Raw genomic sequence first — 20741 nt, 5'->3', positions numbered from 1 at the left:
CCGGCATCCAACAACATTGACAAAGATAGTGGGAAGGGCAGACTGGGAAAATGTTCATTTCTTCCTTAAAAATGACAATCAACTTATTGACAATCAGATTAATTTCCTGTTCTCAAAATCTCAGAATGGACAGTTACCCATGAAGAATCCATAGGCATACGACCAATAATAATATGCACCATTAATTTCTAGTTAGTCTTTGGCTTGTGAAAAATATGTTGCAACATGTTTCTGCGTATAACTGATATCCAGTCCCATGATATTATGTTGATATCTTTGTATCAAGTTATATCTAAAGGAAATCAAGGTCCGCGTGAATGTATGAGAACCTAAAATTTCTAATTTTAACATGGAATCAGAATCTTTGTCGGTTTGTTTGTTTTTTTTTCTTTTTTAAAGCTCTGCTTTACATTATGTTCTGCACGAGAATGTCCTTGGTCCTATGTTCAGTTGTCTTTAATCTTTTTTTCTTTTGAGAATAGCATATAACCTTTGATCCTATTACAAGCAATTGAAAAGAGACAGATTGGGAGATAGTGAGGACGATAATGGAGGTCGAACTCCAATTATTATATCATATCCACCATTTTAGAGAAGGTTACTGGAACTTCCTTTTCCTCAGATCCGTGGTCATTGAATAAGGTGGAGGAGTATATATCAAGAAATGACTAAGACCATCCCACGTTTGGACTGGTAAGAAGATAATATCTATTGTTAATCCTGCAAAAACCAGATAAAGAATTGGGAAGAGACCAGATAAAAGAAAGGGGAACAAGTGCAGGTTATAACATACACAAGCGCATACCCACATATATATACATTCAAAGTTTTTTCGCCAAATAAAATCCTCTGGCCACTAACCTGAAAGTGGCTGAAATTTCTAATTTTGGTTCCCGTGCTAAAATTGTGTTAGCTAATACAACCGATATATTTCACAAAAAATTATCTTAAAAATAATTTTTAATTTATAACCAACTATTTATGTGTCCTCTGTCCTAGATCCAATTGCGTCATATCTTTTTACATATAGTAAATTCCATGATAAATATAAAAAATCGAATAAACAAATTAAGAAGCTGAAAGATCAAGTTCACGAAGTGCCGTTGCCCGAGGAAAGTTCGAGGCCAAAAATATGATGAGGCAATGGTTCATGACATAGCGACGGTGCATGGTGTTTTTAACAACGGTTTATGGTTTATGGTGCATTTAGCCACGACCTTTAAATATTTAGTGACAGATGTTAATTTCTCTGAATCGGAAATATTGTGTTAGAGTTTTGCATTATCAACAAAATCTAGTAAAGTTCAGTGTGATAAGATTGAGTAATGTAAGAATGGCTTGTCCATTTTGCAAAACATACAAACTCACTAATTATTGGTTTGGTTTATCTGGATCCGTGGATTTTCAAAGGATTGGAATTCAACTCATGATCTAATTAAAGAATCTGATCAATTTCCATATCTAATAAATTTGTATATGTTTACACGTCAATGTATAATATTTATGGAACGTGCAAAATATTGTGCAACATGTGTAAGGTGATCAGCACCAACTTTGAAAAGATTTCAAACGTTTTATTTTTAATAAGCATTGCATGTATTATTTAGTGAGCATGACTTCACTTCTAATGAACCAGGAGGATTAGAGCGTGTAGAGTAGTTAATCATGTCATGAGATCGGGTTTACGATCCCAGCAAGCACACAATAACACAACGATTAAGTACCTCTCGTTTACCAAAATACAACATTTTGGGTAAGACCCGTTGGCCAACCAATCTAACTATTCTCCACAACATAAACAATAATATTAATCTATAAGAGTTCTGATAATTCACACTTGATTCAGGCATCGCAGCAAAGCATAGTTATGATGAGTTCAAACTTCAAAGAAAGCACACATAATTGCCTAATTACAACAATATTCAATGTTTGAAATATTACTGAGCAAGGAACTAAGAGGCGCAGGAATCCATATTCCAGATATGTCACTGTGAACTTGTCAAGATCAACGAGTTTCATTTGTAGCTTTCATAGTACTTGCCCTTCATGAAACAAGCAAATGGTGAAGTATCGGCAGGATTCAGCCCCTGTTCTTCCTTCCTCCAACGCGCCATGAACTCACTCTTCGTCTCCAGGAAACCCTCAGATGAGAGCCCAAGGCCATTCCAGAAACGAACATGAATCTTTGATGAACAGTGTTCACCAGCAGGCTCGGCCTCCTCTTCGTACTCGCTCCACCACCTTATGACTGCGCCTTGTTCTTGGGACCCTTGTGGCAATTCCAGAGGAATGCGTGGCGAATAATAACCACCAGCCGCAAGCTTCCTTTCGTACTTTCGCCACCAATCCAGGAATGAACTTTCCCTTAAGAAAACCTCAGGGGAGAGCTCATAGTTGTTCACCAACTTCATGATATAGGCTTCAAACTCTATGAGCCCCTTCTTGAGTTCAAATTCCCGATTAACATCTGCCGTTGTTAGTAGTTCGTCCAGCTTCAGTGTCGCCTCCTCCACACGAGCCCAGAAGCAGGAGTCCTCAGTTAGGCTTGGAGCCTTATCCTTCTTCTTCGTGCCTATTTGCGCCTCTTCCTTGTTCCATCTGTCTAGCAACTTGTAATGCTCAGCTCTGTCAGACGGGTAGTCCTTCTTCTCAGCTCTTACAGACGGGTAGTCCTTCTTGCGGAAGTAATCCGCGATATCGAGAGGCTCGACCATGCGCATGTAAGTCACTCCGCTGAAGAGCCAGCGGGTGCGCATCCGAGCGTCCGGCGCCTGCGGCTTGCTCTCCGCTTCCTCCACCTTCTTTTTCCAGTAAGCGTTGATTGAATTCTTGAGGGTGACGATATCAAAGTCTCTCTCATCAGTTCTCTTCTTGTAGCAATCATAGTAGACCTTGCCCATAGACTCACCGTATTTCTTATACCATTCCAATTTGGCCATCCACTTCTTCACCTCGTTCAGTTTCTTGGAGGGATTGCCTTGGCGCTTTCTGCTCTCGTCCATTGCATTCTCGTTCTTTTCCAGTTTACAAAGCAGCATGCCCTATTGTATTAGAGGATACGGTAGAGTGACACACGGCATTTATAAGCAACTATTCACGGGGAGACGATCCTCATATCTACATGTTTAAACAACGTAAATAATGAAAAACTTTACGATAGCGAGTTCATTTATTCGTGGACTATGATAGAATTTATTCATCAAAAAGCACATCAGAAAGGATTCATTCTGCACCGTGGCGTGACTAACGAGAGTGTGTGCAGATGTACCATGTGCTTTTTTTTTTCTAATTCTGCGATCGGTATGCTAAAAACCATCTCATACTAAAAATATTACATTCCGTGGCTAAAATCCATGGTCAATCAACTGTCGTTACTAAATGTTAGCGTTGAAAAATACAGAATGAAGTCATCCGACCATGGACATTATCCCAAAGATTTTGATTTCTCTCTCTCTCTCTCTCTCTCTCTCTCTCTCTCTCTCTCTCTCTATATATATATATATATATATATATATATATATATATATATATATATATATAGAGAGAGAGAGAGAGAGAGAGAAAGAGAGAAAGAGAGAGAGAGAACCAATAAAATGAAAATATATAACAAAATTTGGAGACAAGAGGTCCCTTAGGTACAAAAGCAATCCGCAAAAAACAAACCGCAAAAACAAAAGCAGGAAGAAGAAATATACAATACAATGCACAAAAAAATAAAAGAGAGAAGAAAGATAAAGCAGCATAGTCACCCAGCTGCAGACGTGCAGCGGCGCTTCAACCGAATGACAAACTGAACATTCCCTTGTACAATACGAGTCATAGAATCTGGCGAAGAGAAATCGAACATGGAAATGTTTTGAAAATGGATCGCAACTTCATTGGAGTTGAAACGCCATTTTAGATATTGGTAAGGAAAAAAAAAATTATACGAGGTTACCATTGTCACTAACATAAATTATTGAACACAAAGAACGATAATATAATTGCACACATATGTCAGATTTATCAAATTATTTTTATGGAATCATTGTTTATAACGGGGAACCATGGTATGGGCTTTACAATGTTAATGATTTTTATGATGAATTTTAGATATTTAGAGTTCTTCAATATCATAAGTTTTAACAATTTTTAAAATGATTCAATATTATACATTTTAAAAGCTATTCTATAAAAATTTTCATTTGTCCCTGCTACAAATTTCAAAAATTATATACTTGGCCTGCCTTAAAAACAATCTTAGGTCCGCCACTATGCCATTACCATGGGGCTCTGGTTAACTATAGCAAATAAGGTAATCCAAAAAATGCTTACTTAAGATTGTTCCATGCAACTATATTCTTAAAAGTTACAAATGACCATACATATAAGTAGGTTGCTGCGATTTATTTAATATTTTAATAAAAGAATCCAAGGTTAATTATTTACATACAAGTTTATGCATATAAATAATACATCGTCTGCATTTTCTACCTTCGCAACTAAGATTATTCTAAACATTATGATTTGTTTTAAATGAATGAGACATAAACGAATTTGTAAAACAACTGATTCAGATGAGGGCAGGGCGTTTAATGTCCAGCTAGTATACATAGAGAGGGAGGAGAGAGAAGGTATGAGTGAGGACCTGAGCGTTCGTCCCGATTCCAGCCGCTGCTAGTTGCAGGCTCAAATCCGCTTTAAGGCTGTCCTGAAAATTATCAGTCGACGGCACGTTGCTTCTGTACTTGCTCTTCTCCTGGAGTTGCTTCAACACGAAGCCATAGCCCTTGAAGTTGGTCTCTGCAGATGAGATATTCGGGCGTCCGAATTCCAAGAGCTGGACGACGGAGTCGGGATCGTCGAAACAGGCGCAGCTCGATCCAGAGACGAGAAAATAGGTGCCGAAGGGTCGGAAGGAGTTGGGAAGGAAGAGACGGGGGATGGGGTCGCCATGGCCGACGACATGCCAGAATTGGGTCTTCCATGGTTCGATATTGCTGACGGCCTTCTGGAGTGGAGCGTCTCCAAGGAGGGGAGATCCGAAGGTGATGCATATGGGAGGCAGGGGGGGAGTGCTCTTTAGAAGCCACAGTGTGCAGAGGGCGGCAACCGATCCTCCTAGCGACTCACCGACGAGTATGAGCCGCGGCTGGCCCTTGGACGTTAGGTTCTTCAGCTGCGCCGCAGAAAGAAACCCGGCATCGATTAGTCGCTCTAGTGATTAGAAATAAACAGAACTTCCATTTGTTGTTCTAATTCATGAGCAAATATTCTCAAACAAAGTTCTTGAACTTCAGAGAATCGAAGGAAAAATAAATTTCGTGTAAGAACAAAAGTAGTTTATTCAGAATGGTTTGTTAAGCTAAACATAAAAAAAAAGAAAAAAGAACGTTTGGTGGAGGATCTGAAATGTCAGATGAGAGACAGCAAAACTTGATGGTTGAGTTTTAGTTGTATTTGCTACTTGGGTTGTTTAATTCTCCTCCGTGTTCTTCCTTCCCGAACAACTTAACCAATTTTGTCTCAGGCATAGCAACCAAAGAGATTCGTTTTCTCAGGATGAGTGTTGGGCAAGTTTCTCAGGTGAGAAACTTCCATCCACCAACTTTCCCCAGACACAAAGAATTTTCTTTCCCCCATCTCAAGCATATTGATCTGTAAAAAAAATACAGGCAGATAGGAAAATCAAAATCTACCTTCCGACCTTCCGTTGATTCCAGAACAAAGCTTTTCAATGTCAAAGGAATTTGAGAACTTCTGCTGAAGTTCACTGTTTGTTTAGAAAGTAGATCTCTCTGTTAGTGCGAACCTAAAGCTATCACCCCAAAGTTTCTCCCAAATCGAAGAGAAAACGTTGATTCCTGCTTTTCTAGGAAGGGGAACAAGAGAGTGAAAAGACTTGCTAATGCCACGAAATTAAGATCCAGGAGGGGCGGAAGAGAGAACGGCATTACGTAAAAGCAAGCCAAATGAAGCGATGAAGGTCGAGAGAGAGATACAGAGAGAGGGAGAGAGATGTGGTACCTTCTCTTTGAGATCAGTGGTGTCCAGGAGGTGGAGGAAAGCAGAGAGCGGGGCGCTGTGGATAGAGACGGAGGGGATCCTCTTGGTGGCGAGAAAGCCCAAGGTGGGATGCTTTTCGTTCAGGGGTTGAAGGGTTGGCTGGAGAGCTTCCGGAGCTGGTTGGCTGTGATCTGCGCTGAAGGCTACGATGGTGCACTTGGGCAGATTCTGGACGAAGAAGCGGAGGTGGGGAGAGCGTTGGAGCTCTAAGATGGAAAGCCAGGACCTCTGGAGGAGGCCTGTCGAGAGTATGAGGTTGGCCTTCTCTATCCCTCCACGGAATTTGCGACCTCCCTCCATCGCTTAGAGATCCAGCAGAAACAGGGAGAGTATTGGTACTGTGCTGTCTGTCCCTGTATTCTGTAAGGCCCGAGCACGAATAGTCAAAAAGTTAACAGAAAAATAAAAGTCTTTTAATATGATAAAATGGGGTCATCGGAGAAAGAACGTGGACCCCGAGGACCTTCCGTCCCGTTCCCTTTCTCATTTTCACGTTACCAAGCAAGTAAAGCGATGGTACGAAGCCTGAAGTCAATCAAAGCGTCAACGACAACAAAAAGGCTTCCGTTCCAAGAGAGGGTATTGTCATTGAATTGCTTGAATGAAGCAAACATTAACCGCAAATGTTTACTGGGATCCAAGTAGAGAGTATCGAATTTGGTGGGAAATAATGCAACTAAACAATGGCTTATTCAAGCATACCGTGTCCACGTCCCAAAAAATTTATATGGGGACAGCGGGATGAGGTTATTTTATTATTATTTTTAATTTATTATAAACATATATATATTATTATTATAATTTAATATTATATCATAACAATATATATTATAAAAGTAATTTAGTAATATGACATTCTAATTAAACTCGAGTGTGAGTCGAAGTGACACGCATGTGTGTGTGAGTCGGAATGACACCCATGTCTGGTGCATACCCGACTTGATGCAATTCGGGTACAACAGTAAAATAAAAGAGTAGCAGTGACTTAGTCGGTAAAGCACCTCCTTAAAAGTCTTAAACGAAAATTTTATATTAAGTTAATAAATTGCCCGAATGACCAGGCTGTTATTTCCACATGCCAAGGCAATGTCAATCCCTTTCAGTTTTCTTCTTTCCACTATTTTGTTACTAACAATGAGCCAGAAGTTTTGGCTTTGTCATAGTCATGTATTGACTTCACAAGAATTTGTCATAAATATGAAAATGTTCCTAACGTTTTTGTCTAAATACATTCAAATCATGAAGATATATATATATATATATATATATATATATATATATATATATATATATATATATATATATATATATATATATATATATATATATATATAGAGTCAATGATGACTTTTAGTATCGAGACCATCCATTTAAAATAGATGAATAATTAAGAGAAAAACAATGATAAATAGTCATGATTGATAACTTTAACCAAAATGTGAACCTTTTAATATGTTCTTAAACATGAATTTAAAGTAAACCATGCTTTGGTTTAAGTATTTTGTAAAAAAAAAAAAATCTTTCTGCTATCAAAATTTTGTTGTTAGAAGAGCCATTCATTTTTATTTAAAAATATTATTTCAGTAAAAAAACAACTAACTTAGTTTATGTTCTTCATAATCTCACATGCATAATCACCAAATTCGTCATTCGTGATGAACAGTTAACAAACATAACAAAGACAAATGAGCGTGCAACATCACAAAAAGGTCATTTCAAGAAAATGACCAGTCGCGGCTCACAATGGCTGAAACTTGCCGGTGACATTCGCTGATCGGAGCTAATGAAAACCCTATGAATGTCATTCTCCATGATATGCCCATCAATAATCCGATATCTAAAATCCTTTCAGAAAACCAAAGCCTCGAATGAAGCTTCTGCAAAGAGGATATGAACTGAGATCCATCAGCAGACCTCAGTCCAAACGTTGCTACTTTTCACCTTTAATTAACGAAAGCAAAGACATCATCTGAAGGCAAACTTCCTTGTCTCTAACAATCCTTCCAAGCATATGGAATAAGCCCAAACCGGAGCCATATGTTACATTCCAGCAATTGATCAGGTTTGTTCTTTAGCAGAGATCTGAAGCACTGACACCACCGATGGGGCGGTCACCATTTTTTTTGATTTTTTGTTTTTTCCCAGAAACAGCTCAAGGGGACTCTGTTGCAGGTGTTGTTTTTCCTTCCCCACCTTTTTTTTTTCCAGTTACGCGAAATGGGTGGCTTGCAGACGGAAGTTGAGGAACTTTCGGCGCCGGAGAACCGGCAAAGGTGCGATTTCCGGGAATCATTCGAGTTTTTGCTCTTAAAACACATAAGGGATGGAAACATTGGAATAATTGGCAAAAGATTTGCGGAAGGTAATTACACAGATGAATCAAGCAGGCAGAGGTTGAACATACCTAGGCTTCGAGGTCGGTGGCTTCAAGGAGTCTGAAGAAGGCGGTGAGAATGGGATCGCGGAAGGAGATGGAGGTGTTGTCGTTGGTAGTGAGGAAGTCGAAGTGGGAATGGGGTTTGTATAAGCTTAGTTCAACGCCAGGAAGACCTGTAGAAAAGTCGTCCACCATGAAGGATGATGGCTCGTGAAATCCACGCCCTTTGGAGGATGCATGTGGAGAGAATCAGTTGGTCCTTGGCTCTGCCTCACTGAACTTGCAACCTTTCATGGACAACTACCTAGAAATTCAGAGAGAGATTGCTTCCTTGGAAAGGTCTTGTGGAGTGTCGATCCAACGTCAATTATTGGGCGCTGAAGCTTCTGTGAGATAGAGAGGAAGAGAGAAAGAAAAAGAGAGGTTCCCCGCTCTGGGCTGGGACTTGGGATTCTTTTGGTTTCAATAATGATAATCTCACACAAAAATATATTGGCCCAATGATTAAAATTACTTCACATATATATATATATTCTTCGTCTTTAAACTGAAATGGAACCAAGATTCTAAGTTTCATTTTCTTAATTTTAGAAACAAAATACGGCGTTTGTTTAATAATTCTAATTTTAAAAAATAAAGCATTTGGATTGTAAAAGTTTAGAATTCTGGATATATCAAACGCCCGCTAATAAAGATTAAAAGGTTCCACCTGTAGGAAATCATTAATGATTCTTCCCGTGTGTCAGAAGGAAGGGCTATAAGAAAGTAAATATGCGTCCAAGCTCCTGTTAACGAAGCTTCCGTCCCATTTCCCTTCTCATTTTCCGGAAATCGATCGGCCTCTCTTTTCAAAGGCTTCGTCTTCGCCTTCTCTCTCTCTCAAACCGGCACTGTTCAAAGAAGCAGAACTCCTTCTACCCATCATTGAATTGCTTGAATGAAGCGAACATTTGCCTCCTATACATAGGCGGTAAGAATGCTTATACAGATCAAAACTTTCCCATGAAAGTCAATATAATAAGAAGGATCGCAGAAAGAGATGGCTCGTAAGAAGGCTATTGCTTATGGCATGGAAACTAAATTACAAGCAATTGATTGTTTAGATCGGAAAACAAATTCCTGCAAGCCAGCCTCAGGGATTTACAAATGGGATGGTGGAAAGAGAACATTGCACGGGGGGATTCCTTCTCCACCATACAACAATGGCAAATCAAACACAGTCCTCCATCAATGGGCACCAAACAACGTTAGTTAGCGTGAGAAAAGTCAATCCCTAAATTAATAATGAAATCGTAGGCTGGATTCTGCCACAGTAAAATTGAGATGTACTAAAACCAAGTAGGAGGTGATCGTAATGGAAAACAGAAGGGTAAGTGATGCAGGGGAAGCGGGAGGAAAGGAAGCGTTGGAGAGACACTTCCAACTAATACGTGAAATTACGTAGCCATTTTTGTAAGAAATGAGAATAATTCCACAGTTGATCATGAATCAGGAGCTAGGAATGTTGATCAGATGTAGTGGTGGTTATGTAAGAGAGAGCAAAGACAAGACAAAGATCGAGACCACCATTATATCTGATCAACGTCCCACCTGTAACATGATCCACTGATGTAACGAAAAATTTTGAGGCGCAATTGTTACTTTTTCCATAGATACGGCTTCTTCCAAAATGAAAGGAACTAAATTTTACAAGGAAATGAACATGTTGGATGGAACCTCTCATTTGTAATGGACATAGCGTCTGTCCTTCATGAAAGCAACAAACTGTGAACTGTAACCAGGGTGGAGCTCTTTCTCATACTCCTTCCACCACTCCATGAACGAACTGTTGTCCAGGAAAACCTCGGGGGACAATTCGTAGTTGTCCACCGACTTCATCACATAGCCTTCAAACTCCCTCAATTCGTTCCACAGGTCCTCCTTGCTCTTGCCCCCTGCGATTCTCCCTTCCTTCTTCAGCTCATTCAGCCTCAGTGCAGCCTCCTCAACATGAGCCCAAAAGCACGAGTCATCCGTGAGGCTCGTGCCCTTCCCCTCCTTCTTCTTCTCCTTCTTGTTTTTCTTATCATCTTCCTCGTACCATTTCTCCAGTAACTCATAATGGCGAGGTCTTCTTGCCGTGTAGTCTCCGCGGCCGGTTCTCCGGTAGTGATCGGCGATGTCGAGCGGCTCGACCATGCGTTTGTAGGTCACTCCAGCGAAGAGCCACTTGACGCGCATCCGAGCGTCCGGCAGCTGTGGCTTGTCCTCGGCTTCCTCCACTTTCTCCCTCCAGTAGTTGTTGAGTATGTTCTTGAATTTAATGACGTCCATGTCTTTCTCTGTGCTCCTGCTCTTGTAACAGTCGTAGTAGGTCATGTTCTTCGACTCACACTCTTTCTTGTACCACTCAAGACGGGCCATTTGCTTCTTCACTTGATTGAGCCTCTTGGAAGCGTTTGGGGCGCTTTTCCGGCTGAGGTGCGCTACTTCCTCTCTTTCCCCCATTGATTGAAGCAGCTTTTGGTGTTTCTGATTAATGGCATCACAAAATGCGTGCAGTAATTGCATGCATCAGATTGTTGCTGATTGCTGAGGAAAGGCATGAGAAAGAGAAAGTGCGTGATGCTAGTCTGCATGATCTAAGTGAGCTCATGAATATTATACAGATTTTTTGACTTTATTTAGAAAAACTTTGTGTACCAACAAATTCATGCATAAATATATCTCATCTGGAACGTGATTTCTCCCGTCTTGCTGTTCGACGACTTGGTAATGTTAGTTTTTGAATAAATTGGCATCTCCTACGCCATCAGATCATTTTGGTTGAATGGTGAATCAACAAGGAGAGAGGGATTTCTAATTACCTCATGGTTGAACCCAATTCCAGCCGAGTCTAGTTGCAGAGCCAAATCTACCATGAGGCATTCCTGGAAACCAGTCGCTTCAATATTTCTGCTTTTGGGTAAAGGCGTCTTCTCAAGCTTCTTCCGCAACATACCGTACTCTTTTAAACCGGAATATCGACGGCCATGGTCGTTGTCAAGGAAGTGCCCATCCGAACTTGGAGATTTAACTTGGAGCAACTCACGGGCAGAATCCGGGTCATCAACACAGACACAGCCGGAGTCGGAAATGAGAAAGTAGGTGCCGAAGGGTTCGTACCGGCCGGAATCGGAGTAAAAATGCCAGTCGTAGCGTCGCCTGGTGACATGCCAGAATTGGGCCGTCCATTGCTCAACAGTGCCGACGGCTTTCTGGAGTTCGTCGCCTCCGATGAACGGAGCATCAAAGGTGATGCAAAGAGGTAGCGAGGGGGACGACCAGTTCATTAGAAGCCACAACGTGCAAAGAGCAGCAATCGCGCCTCCTTCCTCCTCACCAACAATTATCAGCTGTTTGTTATTTCTTCTTCGTTTTTGAGTAAGTTCCAGGTTTTGAAGCTTTGTGATGTCAGAAAGCGAGAGAGAAGCGTCAGTAACGGTTCAGAAACCTGAGAGTGAGTGCGCAAAAAAAAAAAAAAAAAAGAAAAAGAAAAGAAAAGAAAAAGGAGTTGGGATATTTTATAAATTATTTAAAAAATATTCATTTTTAAAATTTTCTTTTTTCATACAATTTTTTTTATTAACTAGGATTTTTTTTTCATTTACCATAACCTAGTGCACGAAAACAATATGATGTACATAACCCGCTACACATCAACCTTGACATGCTCCCATTAATTCCAGAAAACCTTGTCATTATAACAATAATTATGTATTTGTCAAAAAAAACAGTTGGGATACATTAATAGAACATTATTGCAATTTTTTGGGTAGATATATGACATATTGTAACATACTTTTTTATTAAATTATTTGAGTTTTTAGGGCAGATAGATAAAACAGTTGGATCAAATTGGTGGTGAAGTGAGGCATGGCTCCTGCCGGTTCATCCCCTAAGCTTGGGCCTAACGACTTAATTATAAAATTAATTTGGTATTCTATTCATACTTTAACATCCTTCTCTTTCACATTAAAATATAGTAAAACTTATAATCAACCTTCGATATTTATATAGGCAATTCAATGTCAACTACTTTTTAATGTCACAAAACGTTTCTAAGTTAATTTCTGGTACATGCGCCACCCACTTTGTATAAACTATAGTATATTTTTTAATTTATGCATTTAACTTCAAAAACAAGCTAAATAAAGGTAACCGTACATTTGTTAATAAACATTAACTAGAAATTAATAGATTGATGTTCATGACCATCTTAGTTGGTACCATAAATCAAGTCCTTATCATGTCAACTTATTGTTTTACAATCAGATATCATCCTCTTCCTAACCAGGCAAGATAAAAGATGGTAATAACAGAGCAACCGCTTTCTCCAGACCCGAATGCCCTTAATTTTTTTTTTTTTTATACAATTTGGGTTTTTAGCTGACTGCTATCATATGGTATATGTGTTGAGAGGCCAATTATTATTAAGGCTATTACCTAACCCCACTGTAAGAACGGTTTTGGATAACATTCATATCTAACCTAGTTTTGTAAGAATGTCAATTTATACAAACTTAGTTTCTTAATGGGTTTTGGAAACTTGGTTTATTTGTTACAAAGCTTTTCTTTTTATGAATAATATGAGGGAAGTCAAGCTTTTCACTTCGGTTGTGTTTGTTTAGCTATGAATTTCAGGTCTGAGGTGATTTGAAATCATAAGATCTTATAAGGTCAGGTCTCTTTCCATTTTACCGGCTTTTAACATATAGCATGGATTTAAAATTTTCCCATCTTACTTTAAATATATGGCTTTTAACATGTAGCATGGATTTAAATTCTATGGTAGTAAATCTCCAGTTTGTCAAACTAAATTGAGGATCCCGAAAACACACTTTTTTAATGTAGCCTTGAATTTAAAATATATGGTAGTAAGATTTCCAGTTTGTTCAACTAAATTGAAGATCATCTAGAAAACACACTTTTTTATGTAGCCTTGAATGTTACATTCTAATATCAAACTCAACATTAGTTTTACAAAACTATGTTTCCTCAAACTCAACCTAGGCGGTGGCCCGCCCCAACTATTTGCAAAAAAAATATTACATTATAAAAATTGGAAAACTTTGGTTGGGTAATGTGTCTTTTATATTCCGATTTAGTTTGACCCTACTCGGATTTAGTTTGGCCCTATCCGAATAAGTTTGATGGACTGTTTGGCCGGCCCATCAAAAAAATCTTGGTTTCGCCCCAACTCCAATATTCTAAAAACGAAGACAAAATTCCACTAAGTAGTTGTTGTCATGTGATGATAACCAAGTAAAAGTTTTATGCCTTCTTTCTCGACATTGTAATTCACAAAAGAAAATTTCTTGAGAGAAATGAAACAGGTACAGATTGGACATGCCTGGTCTCCGAAATGTAAAAGTTTTATGCCTTCTTTCTCGACATTGTAATTCACAAAAGAAAATTTCTTGAGAGAAATGAAACAGGTAGAGATTGGACATGCCTGGTCTCCGAAATCGGTGGATTGAAGGAAGCTGAGGTAGACGGAGAGAAAGGTTCCATTGAAGGAGACGGAAGGGTTGCCGTTGGTAGTGAGGAAGTCGAAGTGGGGATGGGTTTGCAGGGGTAGACGACGGCGCTCGTCGCGCTGAATGAAGGCAGATACATGATGCCGCAGGAAGACTAAGGTTGTGGAGTTGGGGGAAGTGTCGTCCACGACGAAGGGGCACGCGTCAGTAGTGCTCCGTCGACGTTGGAGCTCGGAGATGGAGGTCCACGCTCTCTGGAGGATGCCTGCGGAGAGAATCAGGTTGGCCTTAGCTCTGCCTCCACTGAACTTGCAGCCTTCCATGGATGACTTCCTAGAAATTGAAAGAGCCAAAGAGAAACTAAAGGTGTTATTGTGAGAAGCTGGTTATGTACGCCACCTCTGTGCACTAAAAGGTTTTTGCATTGTTCACAGAAGTTGCCTGCACTGTTTTGTATAAGTAATATGGGGAAAAAAAAAAAGGTAGGAAGATGGGATATTCTGAAAAATTATTTAAAAAAATTGTGTTTGTAATCTTTAAACTTGTTTTTGTTCTTTTCTGTTTGCACGAATAATCCTTACATAACCACTCCCCATACTATTGGGTTTATTGGGTTGGGAGATTCTTTTCGTGAGAAGGAAGGTGACGATAATAACAAACACCACATGTATGCCTTTCATATTGCTCAAAACGTAGGTAAGCTCTTCTATGATTCATAGAAACAGTTCATCGGATTGGTTTTGAAAATTAAATTGCTAAATTGTTGAGAAATTTTATTTTACACTCTAAGGAAGCACATGAACAAACACATGAACCTTTTAATACCAATACAAAGGCCGCATCATTTTTGTAAATATTCATAGAGAGATAATTATGATATAGTTAGGAAAATGCAAACTAATGAACTAACAACTTGCCTTTGTTATAATAAGTGCGCTTTGGGCTTTTTGTCATATATGTTTAATGTGGAGGCAGAGGATGGGAAAATAATTGTTCCAAAGCACTTTGGGATGAACAAGAGTATAAATTCCTCTACTTACTTTTCAGCAAGGCATCTGTCAACCCTTAAGCCTTAAGAAAAATAAAAGGTTCTACGTGAACTTCAGGTGAAGGCCGGATTTAAGATTAATGTTGAGAAGTCATTAACAATAATTCCTTTCGTGCATCAGAGGGAAGGGATACGAAAAGAAAGTAAATATGCTTCAGTGTGACATTTACCATATTGTTCTAGACGACCTACTTAATAATCATTAGGGCTAGAGCTAAAAATTTTTTATAAGAGGGGCCAATTATGGTTTCAAAATTTTGATACGCCCCAAAATATCATTTTCCAAACTTTTTATTGAAATCTTTATTATGGAACTAAAAATTATGAGGCGCAAATAATGCACTTTATTACTTTTTCTATGGGCAAAGGCTATTCCAAAGTGCAAGGAACCACAATTTACAAGGGGAGATGAACAGGTCGGAACCTCTCATTTGTAATGGACATAGCGTCTATCCTTCATGAAAGCAACAAATTGTGAACTGTAACCAGGCTCCAGCTCTTTCTCATACTCATTCCACCACTCCATGAACGAACTGTTCTCCAGGAAAACCTCGGGGGACAACTCGTAGTTGTTCACCAACTTCATCACATAGCCTTCAAACTCCCGCAGTTCGTTGCACAGGTCCTCCTTGCTCTTGCCTCCTGCGATTCTCCCTTCCTTCTTCAGCTCATTCAGCCTTCGTGCAGCGTCCTCAACGTGAGACCAAAAGCACGAGTCATCCGTGAGGCTTGTGCCCTTCTCCTTCTTCGTCTTCTTCGCCGCCTTGTGTTTCTTGTCATCTTCCTCGTGCCATTTATCCAGTAACTCATAATGGCGAGGTCTTTTTGCCATGTAGTCTCCGCGGCCGGTTCTCCGGTAGTGATCGGCGATGTCGAGGGGCTCGACCATACGCTTGTAGGTCACTCCACCGAAGAGCCACCTGACGCTCATCCGAGCGTGCGGAAGCTGCGGCTTGTTCTCGGCTTCCTCCACTTTCTCCTTCCAGTAGTTGTTGAGTATGTTCTTGAATTTAATGACGTCTATGTCTTTCGCCGTTCTCCTGCTCTTGTAACAGTCGTAGTAGGTCGTGTTCTTCGACTCACACTCTTTCTTGTACCACTCCAGACGGGCCATTTGCTTCTTCACTTCGTTGAGTCTCTTGGAAGGATTAGGGGCGCTTTTCCGTTTGAGGTGCACTTCTTTCTCTCTTCCCTCCATTGATTGAAGCAGCTCTTTGTGTTTCTAAATTAATGGCATCACAAAATGCATGTAGTAATCGTACTCATCAGATTTCTGAAGAAGGGTATGAGAAGGAAAGTGCGTGAATGCTAGTATGCAAGATCTCAAGTGATCAGTTCATGAATTTAAACTGGTTTGATTTATGTAGAAAAACACTGTAATCCTTCAATAAGCTTGCTAGTCCAATTTAGAAAAGCCAGTTGAATGCTCAAGCCGCCATGTATTCAAGCAACGCTTGGGGCTAATCAGAACTCTCGCCTAGCTAGCCATCAAATCATTTTGATTGAATGGTGAATCAACAAAGAAGAAGGATGCTTTTCTTACCAGATGGTTGGACCCAATGCCAACTGAGTCCAGCTGTAGAGCCAAATCTACAGTAAGGCTTTCTTGGAAACGGGCAGCTTGAATATTTCTGCTCCTGCAGAGTGGCTTCTTCTCGAGTTGTTTTAGCAAAACGCCGTAGTTCTTTGGCCGCAGTTGCATTGGCAGTTTGTCCAAGCTTGGAGAAGTGAGGTCGAGCAACTCAAGGACCGAGTCCGGATCATCAACACAGGTACAGCCGGAGTCGGAAATGAGAAAGTAGGTGCCGAAGGGTTTGCACTGGCTGCATGAATTCTGACCCGTCGGCCGACAAGCAAAAAGTCGCGGAATTACGTCGTCGTGCCCTGCAACATGCCAGAATTGGGCCTTCCATTGCTCAACAGCGTCGATGGCTTTCCGGAGACCTTCGTCTCCGACGAGCGGAGATCCAAAGGTGATGCAGAGAGGAAGCGAAGGGGACGACTGGTTCTTTAGAAGCCACAGTGTGCATAGAGCAGCAACCGAGCCTCCTATCGACCGACCCACAAGTATGAGCTGAGGCTTGTTCTTTTCTGTTGATCTTTGAAGCTTGTTTCAAAAACAACAGAACACCAAGAGTAAGTAGTGACTGAGGGGAACTAAATCTTTCACTCATTTTCATATGGCTGGCTAATAGTTTTCAAAGTTTTAGTAAGAGCCAGATTCAAATATTTGAAAATTGTAATGGGCATTCTTTTTCCTTTTGCCTATTGCTACCAAAACGTTTTCCTTCCTTACCATTGATCAACATAGAATATGAAACACACTTGATGGCATTCTCAACCCACTTTGAGTGGAATACTGTATGTTAAGAAGTTAATTGAAAAATCTGTTCTTCTTTGAGAGCATCCCAGAGGACCTCCCCTATGTTAAAAATCAGGTTTTCTAAAAACTAGAAGGTGTTTGAATGACATCACAAAAATTATGTTTTTAAAGTGGTTGGTGCCATCAAAACTGGGCTTGAAGAAACCCAGTTTTGACAAAACCAGGTTTTGCAAAAGAAAGCATAAAACCAGCCCTCCCTTTGGTTATTCAAAAACTAGGTTTTAGACAAAAACAAAAACAAAGTTTTTAAAACCCATTAAGAAACTTGGTTTTCATAAAACCAGATTTCCAGAAAGACTGGATTAGGTGAGGGTGTCATTCAATGCCTCTTAAATTTTAATCAAACACAGTTTTCAAATCATCCAAACACCTCTAAAACTTGTTTTAGAGACAAAATCAAGTTTTGCCCCCAAAACCTGAATTTGTGCTACCATCCAAAGCTCTGCTTAGTCCTTTTTTTTATATGTAAAATAATAAATTATATATTAAAAAATATTATCAAACCCATTATCGGGCCAGCCCGATAACTCACCGAGCCCACTCAGGCTGGTCTGGTGCCTCTTCGAGTTTAGTCAAACCGAGTAAGGGGCACCCATCACCCACTCTTTGGAGAAATCCTCAATGCATCCCGAAAGGGTAAAGAAAAGGAACATGTAAAGATTTTTCAAATGAATACCTCTTCATTACCCAAACGAAGACTTCGACTCTTTGCTTTCAAACCAAACGATGCAATTCAACGGAAAGAGGCTCCTTTCTTCGTTGAACCAACGTCGAAGGGTAACTTTCTGCCTAAAGGATTACTCTGTTTCAGGTGCCCATTTTCCCCTTCTCCCTGCTACACGAAATGGGTAGCTTTCTCATGAAAGGAATGAAATCCTTTTCCCAAATGGGGATTTCAACAAACGCCTTACAGGAAAGCATGGCGCGCGACAAATGTTCCCCAATTCCTATCCTCCCTCCGCGGGGGGAAACTTAATGAATTTCCGGTGCCGGAGAACGGGGAAAGGTGCGATTAATTCTGGGCACCACCCGAGTTTTGCCATTCAAGCTTGGATTTAAACGCATCAGAGAGGGAAAGGTTGGGATTCACAAAAGATCTGCAGAAAATCTTCAGTTCAACATATGCAGAACAGAGCGCAGAAGGTGGGCAGCTACATAATCGTTGATAAGAAAGAAACTAAAGCAGTAAAGGCGTACATACCTGGGCTTTGAGGTCGGTGGTGCGGAGGAGGCGGAGGAAGGTGGAGAGAGGGGAGGCGTGGAGGGAGATGGAGGGATTGTCCTTGGTGATGAGGAAGCCGAAGTCGGGATGGGTTTGCTGCAGGGGAGCAAGAAAGGGTGGGAGGAGGTGGAGGTCTTGCGTCTGGTTCTGCAAGTCATGAAAAGCTACGATTGTGATGTTGTGGAAACGATCGTTGACGACGAAGGGGAGATGGTGATTGCCCGATTGTTGGAGCTCGGAGACGGAGGTCCACGCCCTTTGAAGGATGCCTGTGGAGAGAATCAGGTTAGCCTTCGCTGAGCCCCCACTGAACTTGCAACCTTCCATGGATAGCTACCTCGAAATTCAGAGAGATAGACAGAGACAGAGAGACTGTCCTCATGGAAATGGGTTGTTCATTCGAACTCAATTATTGGCCTGCGAAGTTTCGGCGTGGGAGAGAGAGAAGCTTCTGAGAGAGAGAGAACCAACACTGCTGCGCGGAAAAAGCCTCGTAGGGATGTACAAAAGAGCGGGTCCAGCTAGCCAGGTCGAGTCGCGTTTTATCAGGTGAGCTCAATCTGTATTCATATAACATGTTATATGAGGTGAGCTCAAGCTCGATTCAAGTTTTGTAAGGTGACCTCGAGCTCGTTTAAACTTGTGTTCCTCAATATATATTTTATATGTTAAATTTTTACATTTTTATTTAGGCAACTCTAAGTTTTTGAATTTACAAAAAATAAGTATTAGTGCTAAACGAGCCCAATTCGAACTTGACTAAATTCAAGTTATCAGTTAAGCTCGAACTCCAATTGAGCTTAAGCAAACGAGTTCAAGTCTTGTCGGAATCGTTGATCATTCCTACCCCAAGGGATACATGGAAAAGAAAATACATCCATAGCAATAAAAAAAACACACTTGAAATTGAAATTGCCCCATGCTTTTTCGCATTATTAGATAGACAAGCTTTTGTATGATTAACAAAAGAGTTCGTAAGATTCTTTTTGAAAATCTAATTCCCAAACTATTATTTATTCCCTAAAAAATAATATGAAATTGTCCCGACCTTCATAAATGCAATTAAGTTTCCCTTAATGTAATTTTTTATAAATTTTAAAATAATGCATAACAACTTGTGGTATTAATACAAAATCTAAGGCTTTCTCTAGAGAGTGGGAATTTTTATCTCCTCAGATCAGATCCAAGGGAAAACAAGTGTACCTTAAGTTATATAGATATAATTATTATGTACAATTCTTACTCCCTGTTAGGAATGTAAGTGGATCAGATTCGAGTTGGATGTAATCTTATGTTATATCTGGTTTTCGAATGCTCACATATTTGAATTAGGGTTTGAATACAAAAGAAGAAAACTTATATCTAAATCCAAAATCCAATTTCACAATCCGAATTCGATTTTTTAACTCACACCCAACTCTATAAATCAAATTCAACCGACTTTCAAAATAAAAGGGCAATGGATATAGGATTGTTATTTAAAAGTAAATCTGACCTGAAAATGATCAAATATTTATGTATAATATCTGAATCCAAATTTGATTAGATGTCATTTCTCAAATCTAAATCTGATCCAATGCAATTTGGACTTTTTGCAGGGGCTGAAATATAGTTTTAATAGGGGTCGAATATAATTTTTTAAAATTTTTATATCGATTAAACTAAAATTTTCAAAATTTATATGTAAAGCCCCCTCCCCCATTCCCTCCGCCCCATTGCTAAGTACTAACCGCCAATGTCTATCCGGACAATGCAAAAACTCTTGGCAAGGGACTTCATTTAAGTTTAGATTTAAGAAATGGAGTCCAATCGGATTTGAATCGAATCTAGTATTAAATAGATCTCTTTTATCATAATTGGATTTGCATCCACATTCAATTTGGAATAAATATCTCGTATTCAATACTCGCACAAGCACTTTGAAAGTCAATTCTTAACATATCATAGTGCACCTCACATTCGGTTGTGTATCTAAAAGCTGGATTTGGATATAAAAAACTGTAAGCCAAATTTGAATTAGATTGTGATTGTGAACTTAAACTAGTATTTCAAATATATACAGCCTTTTAATATGAATCCAAACTCAAATTCTAATATCTGAATGTTAATAAATCGGACATGGTAAATATTGCATCTTTTTCAATCCAGACGTTAGTGTCTGTGCGCTC

At 39.8% G+C, this 20741-nt stretch overlaps 2 protein-coding genes across 2 annotated transcripts; both read right to left on the bottom strand.

Annotated features, from left to right (window-relative positions):
• Window positions 1-1783: 1783 nt before the first annotated feature.
• Window positions 1784-8808, bottom strand: LOC116259653 (senescence-associated carboxylesterase 101-like). Its single transcript, XM_031637514.2, has 4 exons — window positions 8450-8808; window positions 6007-6405; window positions 4628-5158; window positions 1784-3041 (listed from the first exon to the last, which is right to left on the bottom strand). The coding sequence occupies exons 2-4, from the start codon at window positions 6343-6345 to the stop codon at window positions 2016-2018; spliced, it is 1896 nt and encodes a 631-aa protein (XP_031493374.1). The 5' UTR covers window positions 6346-6405; window positions 8450-8808; the 3' UTR covers window positions 1784-2015.
• Window positions 8809-10117: 1309 nt separating this feature from the next.
• Window positions 10118-19124, bottom strand: LOC116259614 (uncharacterized). Its single transcript, XM_050079367.1, has 6 exons — window positions 18553-19124; window positions 16512-17075; window positions 15411-16190; window positions 13896-14306; window positions 11269-11844; window positions 10118-10933 (listed from the first exon to the last, which is right to left on the bottom strand). Exons 1-6 carry the CDS (start codon window positions 18898-18900, stop codon window positions 10142-10144), a joined length of 3471 nt encoding a protein of 1156 aa, XP_049935324.1. The 5' UTR covers window positions 18901-19124; the 3' UTR covers window positions 10118-10141.
• Between the last annotated feature and the right edge of the window lie 1617 nt (window positions 19125-20741).

Source organism: Nymphaea colorata, chromosome 8, assembly GCF_008831285.2.
Source record: "Nymphaea colorata isolate Beijing-Zhang1983 chromosome 8, ASM883128v2, whole genome shotgun sequence".
In the NCBI taxonomy this organism is placed as follows: domain Eukaryota; kingdom Viridiplantae; phylum Streptophyta; class Magnoliopsida; order Nymphaeales; family Nymphaeaceae; genus Nymphaea; species Nymphaea colorata.
This window is presented reverse-complemented; position numbering and strand designations above follow the sequence as displayed.